Here is a 13,062-nt window from a genome sequence, read left to right on the forward strand (position 1 = left end):
GTGCGGGTAGCCATTTGTGTACATCTAATTTATACATGTAAATCAGATGTTTGCTCATGCAGATAGCAAGTAGTTGGCCAATTTATGTACATAAATCCCTGATTTATATGCATACATCAAGTATTTGTTTATGTCAGGCACATATAAATGGATGTGCACAATTGGAGGTGCCTACATTTTAACATCTGATCTATAACATTCAATTTGACAACCAAAACAATCCATATTTTAAAACAGAAATACAGTACAGAAAAATACATTCAGTTACTATTAAAGAACTACATTATTTTCCAACCTCTCAACATCTATTTGGTAATGTAGAGCTCTTACAATTGCTGTTTGTTACATATGCGTATTTTGAGTCAATATTACTAAGGATTTTAAAGAGAACATTGTACTTTTGCCTACTAAAAAAAATAATGAATTATTTTTTCTCTCTCTTCTCAGGAGGTACAGAATAGATTTCTTTGCAAATTGAAATAAGTCTTTATTTATCTGGAGCAGAACCCTTTGCCTTCACCTAAAGAGAGAAACAAACCTAAAATATCAGCAATTTATTCCAGGAAGTACCACTCTGGTTTCTGTTCACAAATATACTGGAAAATCAAAACATGGGACTGCTTAATTCAATCCAACAATGCATATTAAAGAATGTTTACAATAATCTGAAAAATTGCGAAAATATTTATAAAGATCAGAGATTTGTTTAGGTGTTTTGTTTTTATTTTTGTTTTGTTTTGTTTTTACTAATTTAAAGAAAAATGCACAACAATGTAAAGCTGCATATTCATATATCTGGTTAGAAGCAATGTACAATGTAACTATCCAATTTTTCCTCCAACTACAGTATACCAATTCTTCTCTCATCACCAGAGTATCTGTTTATTGAAGCTTATAATTATCTAGGTTTATAGAGAGAGAGAGACAGATATATATATTTATAGATATATATAAATAAAAGTAAACACTTTACAACTAATAAACACTTATTTGTTTTTCTACCTTCTGATATCTGTCATTCAGTAAATGGATCGCTGCTAGTGTACGTAATGTATCATTTATAAACAAAGTCAACTCAACTTGACTGAGGATGGTAATAGATTGTGTGGGAATGGTTGAGGGAGTAGTAAAAATAAAATACAGTATTCAAGATTTACATAAAAATAAAACTACTGTGTTTTGAGTTTATTAAAATGGAGTGAAACTTCTCTTACCTGATTGACCACCTCAAAATACAGCGCAAGAGTTGTATTGGGATTAAGGCCACAGATCTTCCATTGACATGTACCTCCAGTTCCTATCTCCTGTAAATAAATTATATAGAATAATTTTTAAAACAGGAATATTTTGTTGTTGTTCACTAATATACCTATAGAGCAATTAAAAAATGCTGCACTTCTTGCATTTGATCACTATAGGTCACTGTTTCCACTATTTCCTCTCTGTTATGGATCCTCAAGGCTCCTTCTGCTGGCTTCTAGAGGCAGAGAGGCTGCCAACATGAGCAGCAGCTGCAGGCCAGTTCCCTCAGAAAGAGCAGACGAACAGGCACAGTTGGGGGCAGAAGAAATGAAAACAAATCCACAGGGAAGGCAATAAGGGACACTCCCAAGATGGCACAGAGAGAGTATGGAAGGATAGACATCACAGGAAGGGAATGGAAAGGGAAAAAGAAGGTGGTATCCCTCCATCACAAAGGTGGCAGCAGGAAAGTCAGATAGAGGTAACAGGCTACCAAACTTCCCTGAAGAAAGAGGCCAGAGGTATAACTGTATGGGAACAAGGTTGGCTTAGGAGAGAGATGGTGATTATGCAAGGGAGGTTCTTGGGGCTAGATAGAAGCTACCATTGGGTGAAATAAACTCCTACATACTGGATACTTATCAAACTTCCTAAATGTTGAATTCCTCGTCACTGGTTTAATACTTATTTTTGCTATATACCTCTACCTTGGGAGCCAAAAAAATCTTACCACGTTATAGGTGAAACCATGTTATAGCGAACTTGCTTTGATCCACCGGAGTGCGCAGCCCCGCCACCCGGAGCACTGCTTTACCACGTTATATCTGAATTCATGTTATACTGGGTCACGTTATATCGAAGTAGAGGTGTATTTGTAGTTGGGCGGTGCATGTTTTTGTGTGTTTTTACATTATATCATATTGATAGACTATCACATATTGATGCAACGTCATGATACAACATAAATGGGTCACAGGATGTAGGGCTTCACAGTATTGTGGTCTTATGAGAGAGCAGAGAACATAGTGAAAAAACTACCTCACTGTTGGTGTCCATCCAAAACCAGAGAATTAAAATACATCCAATATATTTAAAAAAAACTAACCACCTAAATTCACCAGACTCTGTATATAGCCCTCTGATGACTGAGGGCCTTGAGGCGTGAGTCAGGAGCATATCAGAAAAACTGTCCATGAACAAATTTTAAAATGCTGATAACGATTTATACAGGGGCTTTGATCCAATAATTAAGTAGTACCAGTACATTTTTTTACAAATCCAGAAAACCTAGGTCTTATTTTCTGGCAATTCAAAATTGCACTCACTTACGACAAACGTACTTACATTTTCTGACACACAAGGTCCTTTGGAATTGAGAGAGACACAGGGTCCAATAGCTCCTGAAATCTTGATTTCTCTTGAGGTCTTTATATTAAAAAGAAAAACAGGTCACATACTGAGCTATGTTTACTCATACATTCAACACCAATAAAATAACATTTATTTTTCTTTTAACTAGGCATTCAGTGTTTCATCCACACCTTTAAAAGAGGTTATAAATACATAGGATGTTCAGTACATTTATAATTCTTTCAGCAAGCAAAGCCAACTGCTGTTGCAAACATGCCTAAGTCTAAAGAGTGAACTCTACTACATGTGTAGTCTTCTAAGTCTGAAATTGTATTGTTTATGAATTATAGCATATAAAGAACACCTGCTACTACTTAGACTCTGAGTGCCCCAGAAAGCACATTATGGGTGATGTCTACATCACACAACTAAAGGCATTTTCTACTGAAGATACAATCATTAAAATATTCATGATATGAGGCTCAGATGAGGGGCTGTCAGATGGGCCATATGATTGTACAAATATCATATTACTATTCTTTATCTCCTAAACATGCTTTGCTAAAAGCAACATCTAATAATTTAAATGATTCTAATACAGTTGCACTGTACAATGGTGTCCTGAAAGAGTTGAGTTTCCCTATTTATCCTTGCCAGTTTCTTCAGCCAAATTCATAGCTAAGTATGTACAAAGCTAGAAGGCCAGATCATTACTTCCAGTAATAAAACCCTCCTGAGGGGGGTTTTGGGAAAGGAAATACCCAGGAGCAGGCCCTCTCAGAGGTTCAGAGAGGCCTAGGCCACTTCCAGCTTTTGAGGCTCCTAGCCATAATAAAAACAGAAAATGACGATACATGAAAACAAAATAAGGCACCAAAAAAAGAGAGATATAATTTGAATATTTTTTTATTTAACAAATGCTTTTCTAGCCTTTTTCTGTGCAAATGTACTAATTATTGAGGGAAAATCTAGCTTTTGTGCAATGTCACAGTTGATATTAAGCATAGAGCCCATTCAAACGCTCTTGTCCCATAGCTGAACAGTGATAGTTCTTTACCTGCTTCAACACGTTGAAGGTGTGTTCACTTGAAGCCACTGATACAGGCAAACTGACAAAAATACACAATGCAATTGTGATATTAGGAAACATCCCAGAGAGTCCAAGTTCGAGTATTTCTTAAAGCAATTCCTTTGACTTGCAATCCAATTTAAAGTTCATGGAATATATTTGTTTGACTACAATGACCTCGTCACTGAGATCTTTTGAGATTTCTTTGTTATGCTATTGCTGAAATTGTTCAGCTGCAAAAAGTAGATCTTCATTACTCAGTCTGCTGAACTGCCAATGAAACCCAAAAAGGGTACAAATTAGTCACTGTGACTCAAATCAACGTGTAAGACCTGACTGAATAGAGTCGATGGTGACAAGGAAGACATTGACCCTGTAATGCTGCTCGACATCGGATTCAGTAGCTAAACTGTGATCGGTGGAGAAGTCAGATGAAATGCCAAAATTCTCTGCTACTAATTTGGATTCAGTCAGGATCACATCCCATTGCTCACGAATCAGCTGAATGTCATTGATAAGACTTTCAATGTTATCCCGCTCAACATCAAGTGTAGCATTGCGTGCTTCAATTACCAGATTAGTTTGGTGGATCATTATAAATAGCTTCATTCACAAAGACGACATCAGAATGCATTCAAATGTGGACATGTGCTTCTGAATAGACTGAAGTTCAGTTCGAGCTTGAGCAATGAGACAGAGATTCAAGCTCATTTCAAGTCTTTCTCACTGAATTCAGATGCTGTGCAACTGGTTGACAACCATCAATCCACGCAGATCATCTAGTTTTGGATATCCCATGCAGTGAAACAGGAAGATATTGCTTCAGAATTTCCCACCTTTGCAGACTGCTACTGATGAGATTGTACATTTGCTGAACAGTTCCAAAGTAAGTAATTGCCTCCTTGCATGAGTCAGCACAGTCAACACCTACAAGGTTTAGTGTGCAGTTTCCACAACTGGAGAAAATATAGTTTGAATTATGCTCAAGCAGAACTGCGTGTACACCTTTGTACTTCCCAGCCATATTAGATCCATTGTCACAGGCTTGACCAATGCAGACTTGAAAATCTAACTTAAAACCTTCTAGAATTGCTAGTACTCAAGCAGCAATTTCTTTTCCAGTTTTTCTTGTGAAATCATCAAACAAAATAAACCTTTCTTCAACTGAAAATTTTGAGCTATCTACAATCTTAACATACTGAATAACCATAGTAATCTGTTCCCTGTGAGAACAATCAGCAGTGAAATCAAGAATGATTTAAAAATATTTGGCATTTCGAATCTCATCAAGAATTGTTGTTCGTATGGCTGACCCACATAGCTCAATAAACTCGTTCTGTCTGCATGTAGAGAGATAATGGACTTGCATGCGCTTTTGACTCTCTTGTGATTCTCGAACACTATTTACGTACTCTGATAAAAGTGGGTCGTATTTGCTGAGGAGCTCAACTATTCCTAGAAAGTTTCCATTTGCACGATCACCAATATTGGAACCAAAGAAAGCCAATCATCGCTCAGAAAGAAAGAGGATGACGTTCAGGATGCGCTCAAGAAGTTCTTTCCAGTTATTAGTTTCTGTACAGAGTTCAGTCAAGAGTAAATTCTCAATTGAACTTTCAGTTGGTGCTGCTCGACTGGCTGATTTCCATGTAACGTAGTTTTCTTTCTGTGATGTTAAACTCTCATGTGATGATATTCGGTCTTTCAACCTCCTCCGACCTCTGTTGATGCTCCATCCTGATTGATCAGAGAGAATTAATGCATTTGCAGCACTTTTGTCCAAAATGAAGCGGGGTGCACAGTCCTGCATCCGACGAAGTGGGTATTCACCCACAAAAGCTCATGCTCCAAAACGTCAGTTAGTCTATAAGGTGCCACAGGACTCTTTGTGCTGCTAGTACAGAGATTGTTTTTCCATATTCCAGCATAACCAGTCTCTTGTGCACATCTCACCATTTGGAAGAGTTATCAGCAGACAAGTAGGGAAAGCATGATTATCAGCATCTTGTGGAATGTTACTTGAAATTTCAAAACAATTAATTTGAAGAAAAGATTGTATTTGGGCAGCATTGCTCTTGTCAATAATTCCAGTGTCAGTCACAGTCAAACCTGTAGTACTCATGAATTGCTCTTGCTGCGTAAAATCTACATCTTCCTGTTGCTGTTGAGTTTCTTGATCGTACACAGGCTCTTCTGCATCTGTTACTGTTGGCACATCTCCTTCTTGAATCTGGGCCTACAGACTACGAAAGCCAATGACGATGGCCAAGCTACCAAGCTAAGGCTCAACCAACCAACAGTCACATCTATTAGCTACCATATGAAGATAATAATGAGGAATTCTCACACATAAATAATGCCTTAGTCAACTAGACATAAAACTATAAACACTGAATTGTAACAATTGTCTATCTTTCAACACGCACTTGATCCAGCACCAGCCACTAGTCATGGTTTGTTTATATAATCACCTGATCTGAGGGGACACGTTCATCACGGTCTAATCTTGTGCCCTCAGAACCGATATATTATTATATTGATCATATATTATATTTGTATTAATATTTATCGATAATATAACTATATTATATTATACTTTTATTAATATTTATGAACATTTTTAATTCTTTAATGATAAAATCTGTATCAGTTAACAAAAAAGTTATGTCTTTTACCAAATCAAATCTCTTCTTTGCTTAAATTTGCAGATCTAAGCTGAGAGTGTGTGTCACATTTTGGTCCGATAGCAATGCACATAAAAATAAGTTGCGAAACTTATCAAATGCCAAAAAATTAACACAAGTCTAAATTTGAGGCCCTCTTTGAGCTTGAGGCCCAGGCCAAATGGTCCTCCTGGTTCCTCCTCTGACTGGACCTGCCCATGAGAACCTCATCATTTTCCTGATGGGGCAGGTCCCCCCCCCCCGCCACAAGAAAAAGCCCTGGGATCCCACAATTGACTCTTGAGGATCTGTAGGAGGCCAGCGTGCATGTACAACGATGGCCCTTGTATCTCCACACCAACTCTTGGCCCTGGCAGGACACCTCTGTTGAAGGCATGCTACCAGGAACTCTCCCTAGTCACAGTTGCTCCCAGGTTTCTGAGCCATACACAAAGGAGGGGACAAACGAGCACTGAAAGGTACCAAACAATCATCTGACCTTTTGAATTCCCACTACAGCAGACCACATTAGTTTTCACATTAGTTAAAATTTGCTTCACGCTTCCTCACATTAGCGTACCTAGTATATTATTTTGTTTCTTCTGCTATATAACAAAATCTCTCAAGACATTTATCCATGTATATATCTGAATTTAGGATACAGATTCTACTTTTCATTGGATCCTAGCCTCTACTGTATAGGTGCAATAGCGGGAGGAAGGCTGGGAAGAAAGAATATAGAAAGCCTTTTACCCCAGTGCTAGCAACAGAAAAGGATCTCTCTTTAATGCTTAAAATGTGCTAGGAGGGCTAACTACCATGCCTGCCCACACACTGTAGCCCCCAAGGAGGCATGTTGTGCTGGATACGCGTAGCCTCAGCTGATTAGCAGGTATGTGGGATTAAGGATAGTTTTGACAAAATAAGAGAAACAGGATCCCAAACACTCTTGCCTCACGACCTTATTTTTATGGTAAAGTAATAAATCCCTAAAAATAAAGGTTTAAAATGAAAGGTTACTGAACTGCTACTACAAGCAATGCAAAAACAACACTAGAATTGATATGTCAGAACTTCTGAATTTCTCACTTATGCATGAGTTTAAGTCTGACCACATCTGCAGTGGTACCTAAGGGGAAGTGGAAGGAGAGAATACAACACCAGACCCTAATAATATTCATATTAAGTTTTGACTCTTACCTTTATTTCTAAAGTGCCACCGAATCCCATTTTAAACTGCCCTTGCATATCTTTGGTAAATACTCTCTGAAAGGTTTGTTTGAATAAGGATGTATTGAAAGAGTCTCCCATTACCATGTAGCCTCTGGATGAAAGACCAAAAAAATACCAAGATAAAACACACAGAAATACAACTTAAAAGCATCTGGACTACTTATTATGCATTCATTTAGCAAACAGGATATACTTAACTTACCTCTCAAAGAACTACCAAAGAATATATCTTCACTGAAATTAGACACCTATGGCTGGCCTGTGCCAGCTGACTTGGGCTCGGGGGCTTGGGTTGCGGAGCTGTTTAATTGTACTGTAGACTTCCCTGAGGGTGCAAGAGCCTGGGCTCCAGCCCAAGCTGGGAAGTCTATACTACAATTAAACAGCCCCACAGCCTGAGCCCACGGGCCTGCTGCGGGTGTCTAACTGCAGTGTAGATATATCTTCAGAGTTCAAAGTAAAAACAGTTCATTCTGAAACACTCAAACATTTTTTTCAAAATCACCTTAACAGGGGCTACTTTCAATTATCTCATCATAAAGCACAACGGGGAACTTTGTAAACAAGTTTCTTACAAGATCAGCATGTCAAGGTCATCAGGTCCTTAATACAAAACAAAAGCTTCAACTGGAGAAAACACTGCACTGAAGTTTATCATTACAGCTAGTTTTTAACCCTGCCTTACAGAGATACATTGGTTGATTAACTTATCCTAATATTCTGATACTTTCCCATATAATTTTGCCTCTGTCAGATAGTTATTTCAAACCTGAATCTATTCTCATAAAACACATTTTGTGTGTTAGCTCAGCAGTGCTCAATGATGAAATTACTGTGATTACAGATTGCAGTGCAATTACTCATACTAAACAGTGAAGTACTTTTAAATCTATCTGAATACCGTTTAAGGAATGAGCATAAAAACACAACGTTGATCCCCAGTAGTGCTCACAGTGTCAAAATATAAGGCATCCATGTTTTATAATGTTTGATAACAAGTTTTGTGTTAAGTTCTGCCCTCCAACTTTCCCTTTATTAATTAACTAATTTCTGATAGCCATGACAGTAGAAGTGGGTCTTCAGGAGTTATTTAAATATGAAGAAAACAACTATGGGGACCAGCTCAGAAAGAACAACCCTATGCCTAGCAGGCAACACAGCAGCAGACAGTGAGACAAGTAGACAAACAGGATGTCAAGGCTGGTATTGGTGGAGAGGCCAGTGTGGGATGGGGCATTGCAGAAAGAGACAGAGGATGGGGCAGAGTTACATAGCACCTTGACTCCAAGTACAAGAAGCTTGAACTTGATGTGACAGAGGAACAAGAGCTAGTAGTGGGATTCAAAGAGGGGTTGACATGATCACATTAAGGCATGGAAAATAATCTTAGCAACAGAATTTTGTACTAACTGTAGAGGGGTAGGTAACATGAGAGTCCAGGAGGCCACAAAGCAAGAGGTTACAGTAATCAATATGGGAAATTATGAAAGCCTGAGGGAATTTTAGCTGTCAGGACTGAAAAGGTGGATCTTAGAAAAGTTGTGCAGCAAGAAGTGGCAGGATTTGGACATGTGAGAGGCAGTGCAGATAGATTAACTCCATGCTATTGCCTTGAGTAACAGAAAGGGTGAAGGTGGTGTCAATAGTGAGACAGAATGGGGGAGAGCAGAGAGTTTCACCAGAAAGATCAGTATTTGTTTTGGCCATGGTAAACTTTACTGGTGACGTCATCGAGGAGATGTCAGAGATATGACTGAATGGAGACAAGTCAGGAGTGAAGAATTTGAGAGTCATCAACACAGAGACTGTAGCTGAAATCTGCATGAGTGAATCAGACTGTCCAGAGAAAGGGTAAGCAAGAAGATGAAGGCGCCAAGGACAGATCTCTGTGATATCCCCATGGGCAGCGGGAAAAGAAGGAAGACAACAGCCCACTCCTTCTCCACCCTCCCTCCACCAACCACTCAGAGCAGCTAGAGAAGGAGAAGAATCAGGAGTGTGCAGTAATATGAAAGGTGAAGGAAGGCAAGACACTCAAGTAGGGATGACCCACAGTAGAAGGCAGTAGAGAGGTCAAGGATGATAAGGAAGGAGTAAAGAACTGAAGATGTGGCCAAGATGAGGGCTGTTTGAATCCTTGATGAAAGTAGTTTCATCAGAGTGAAATGAGAGGAAGTTGGACTAGAATAAATACAAAATATAACACATTGTTCTGAAAAATCTTACTTTATTACCCAACACAACATCAATAGTAAAGAGAATGTTTTCAGGGAGGTCAAAAACACACTATACACAGTACATCATGCACCAAGTTATAAATCTTGAAGAGATTCAAGACATTCAAAAAAATGACATCTAGAGAAATAACGTTTTCCCCTCAATCAAAGGACAAAAGGAAGAACAAAAATGTAAAAGAAATAAAAGATCACTGTGAAAAAGTTGTGTGCCTGAGCATTACTGAAGCTCAAGATACATATACGGAAATGAAAAATAGATTATTTGGCAACAGTACATAGGATAAATATTTTAAAAAGACATTCACACTATTTAAGCCCCAAATGTTTAATGTTAAAAATAATAATAAACACCCTCATAATTAAACCCAAAATTATGGTGGTAAATTCTTCTCAGGCTCACAATAATTTGGGTCTATATGCAAACTACCCACAATCACAGTATACAGACATGGAGTCGTGATTTTTTCTTCTATCGTTCGGAACGAAAACAAAGCCATTAGTATTCTTTGTAAAGTAATGAGCACTATATTTTAAACACTTTAAAAAGAAAGTGCACCTTCATACACTACTTTAAACAAATTAGACACATACCCAGTATAGTTGGGACAGCACTTCATCTCCAGAAGACCAGTTTGATCTAGTGCACATGCATATATGTCAATAACATGACCATTTGTAGCAGCACGATTAGCCAGAGCTTCAAAATGCTAAATACAAGATTAAAATGCATTTATAATATGCAAACTGAACTCATCATACTTAAAACAGAAGCTCTAATAATTCTTGTACAACAGCTAAATTAAATTGTATCCATATTATACTCTAACATTGGCTAAAAGATCTTTTTTTTGAGAAGTAAAAACTAGGTGAGAAAGGTCTAGAATTTTTTATGACTATTTCCTGCTTTTCCTAGCCAGTTTAAAAGGTAATTTGTGATAGGTTGATCAAGGAGGCAGTCTACTTAAAAATCAATGCTACCATTCTAGATCACGGTGCATTAAGGCCCTGATCCAACTCCTACTGAAGTCAATGGAAACACTCCCAGTAACTTCAGTTGGAGTTGAATCAGGTTCTCAATTAATGTGCTGAAAATCCTTATGAAATTTTGAAGATATGTACTTATTCAAGGAACATTCAACAACAACAAAAATGTTTGTAGGTTCTATATCACTTTATTCATATAGGAATATCAGATGTCTTATTCTAATTATCTGTCAAATAAAAAAAATTTACATTGCTCTTCCCCATATATTGTTAAGTCTTACCTTAGTAGCCTTTTTAACGTAATTGGCATTGTCTTTTTCAATGTCGTGCCATGATCTTATAGGTAACTTCAGTTCATCCCCTACAACCATCCCAGGTCCTTGAGTGCCTGGTCCTCCAATGAACATCAATATATGTGCACCAGTGTTAGGGAAAGTACACTGTAGGACAGAAAGAAAATCTCAGAGAACAACTCTTTTTGCTATAAACAGTTACTACATAATATTAATAGAGGAAACAACTATGAATTTGTGTCTATTGTATTGCTGGACTAAAGTAAACAATTAGAACTTCTTTTTCAAAATTCTGAGTAGTAGTTTAACTTAAAATACCATTCCTGCCTCACTAAAACTAGTGTTTTTAACTTTTAAGACAGTTCTACATATATCTGAGGTCTGATCCTCTGAGGGTCACCACTCTACTGACTTCAACTGAGCTAAGATAATTTACACAAATTGAGGATCTGGTTCATGGTGTTTTGGGCATTTCCCCTTCCCTACTAGTTATTACTAGGAATATCTGAATGGGGCGGGGGGGGAGAACTATCTTTACTTTCAAGATTTTATCTGCTTCCTTATTCTGAATTCACAACCTCCTCTTCGTGCCATTACATCAACTTGTTACTGAAATGGTTGTCATCACAAAATGATGATGTAATATGGACAATAAACTGCAGAAACAAATGGAATCTTCGTACAAAACATCTTGTTTCCATGCAAGTGTCTTGGGAGATAAAAATACAAGAGAGGGGCAAATATTAGATATTGGCAGAATTGTTCTAAACAGAATGTTTTTTTCAGTTGACTTTTGTGCCTCTGTGAAACTAGTGGCTAGAAAACAAGTAGCTAGTTTCTAATCGAGAGGTGTTCACCACACAACTGGCAGTCATGCTGGCACTCTCTGCAGAGAACTGAATGGGTATGGAGACTGAACGAGTTTCTCCTCCCGAGAGGTGGACCATCCTGGAAGCTTGCAGTTTGTTGCCCAAACTCCACCTCTTCTATAGCTAAACAGAGGACTTTCATCATCAGAGCAACCAACCTGGCAATTTTCACTAGTACTGAAATCACTTCCTTAAATTAAAGTTTGTTCCAGTTGGTGTCAAAACATCTTTAATGACATAATGAGGAACAATAAAAGTTAAAAGGACCCTGGGCATGGGAGGTGCCAAAAAAAGAATAATCTCAAAAATGGATTTTCATCATATCAAAAAAGTAACAGTTCCCCAAATCTTTTTCAGCTAAGCTGGGATATAAAACATGCTCACTCAACTTTCTGCTATGTTCTTTTTAAAAAACCCATCAAATATGTGCATGCACATGAAATATCTCAGTTAAACGTAACCAAAATGAGACCCTTCCCATGCTGTAGAGATTAGTTGTGGAGAAAAAAAACACATCATAAAGAAACCTTCTAGGTTACTCCTGTAAGGAAACACAACCTTTAAAGGGAAGTAAAATTATGTAAATTAAATCCCATTAACACAGAAAGAGCACAAGGATAGGGGAGAACATAGGCAAGATTTCACGTGCTCAGCAGCGAACCATCAGCATCTTGACAAGCTGCCTTCACTACTTTTAACTGATATCATCATCTGAACATATGACTACAAAGGCTGCAAAGTAACATTACAGGTAGAGAAGGCTGCGCTATTTAGAGACTTGAAAGAAGGAGCTAAGACAAGTATGCTGTCACAATACCATTGGCTTTCAGTATCCAAAGCAAAGGGACAATTCTTAAAGAGAAGGGAACGGGAAGAATAGACTACTGGCTAAGGGTAAAAAAATGCAGAAAATAGTGTTAAATAGGAAAGAGTTATAAGCAAACAGAAGTCACAAAAATCAAAATGGGAAAGAGTTAAAATAGGAAGGGAATAAAATCAATTAAAATAGAAATTAAGAAAATGGCTAAGAAATTACAAAACACTGAAGAACTGAACAAAAATAGGTATTAAAAAGAAATAAGATTTCTAACAAGTAGCAGAGTCAAAGCAAACAGGCATGAT

General features: G+C 37.7%; 1 protein-coding gene across 1 annotated transcript in view; it reads right to left on the reverse strand.

The window, feature by feature from the left end:
* The window catches only part of SEC23A (SEC23 homolog A, COPII coat complex component), a 46,366-nt gene that overhangs the window by 16,961 nt on the left and 16,343 nt on the right, over nt 1-13,062 (reverse strand). Inside the window, exons 8-12 of the mRNA XM_032801918.2 lie at nt 11,060-11,218; nt 10,386-10,501; nt 7,525-7,648; nt 2,587-2,667; nt 1,215-1,304 (exon numbers count right to left, since the gene is read on the reverse strand). Of these exons, the coding sequence (XP_032657809.1) occupies nt 1,215-1,304; nt 2,587-2,667; nt 7,525-7,648; nt 10,386-10,501; nt 11,060-11,218 (570 nt within the window). The remainder of the gene's footprint in view (nt 1-1,214; nt 1,305-2,586; nt 2,668-7,524; nt 7,649-10,385; nt 10,502-11,059; nt 11,219-13,062) is intronic.

Source organism: Chelonoidis abingdonii, chromosome 4 (genome assembly GCF_003597395.2).
Source record: "Chelonoidis abingdonii isolate Lonesome George chromosome 4, CheloAbing_2.0, whole genome shotgun sequence".
Classification (NCBI taxonomy): Eukaryota; Metazoa; Chordata; order Testudines; family Testudinidae; genus Chelonoidis; species Chelonoidis abingdonii.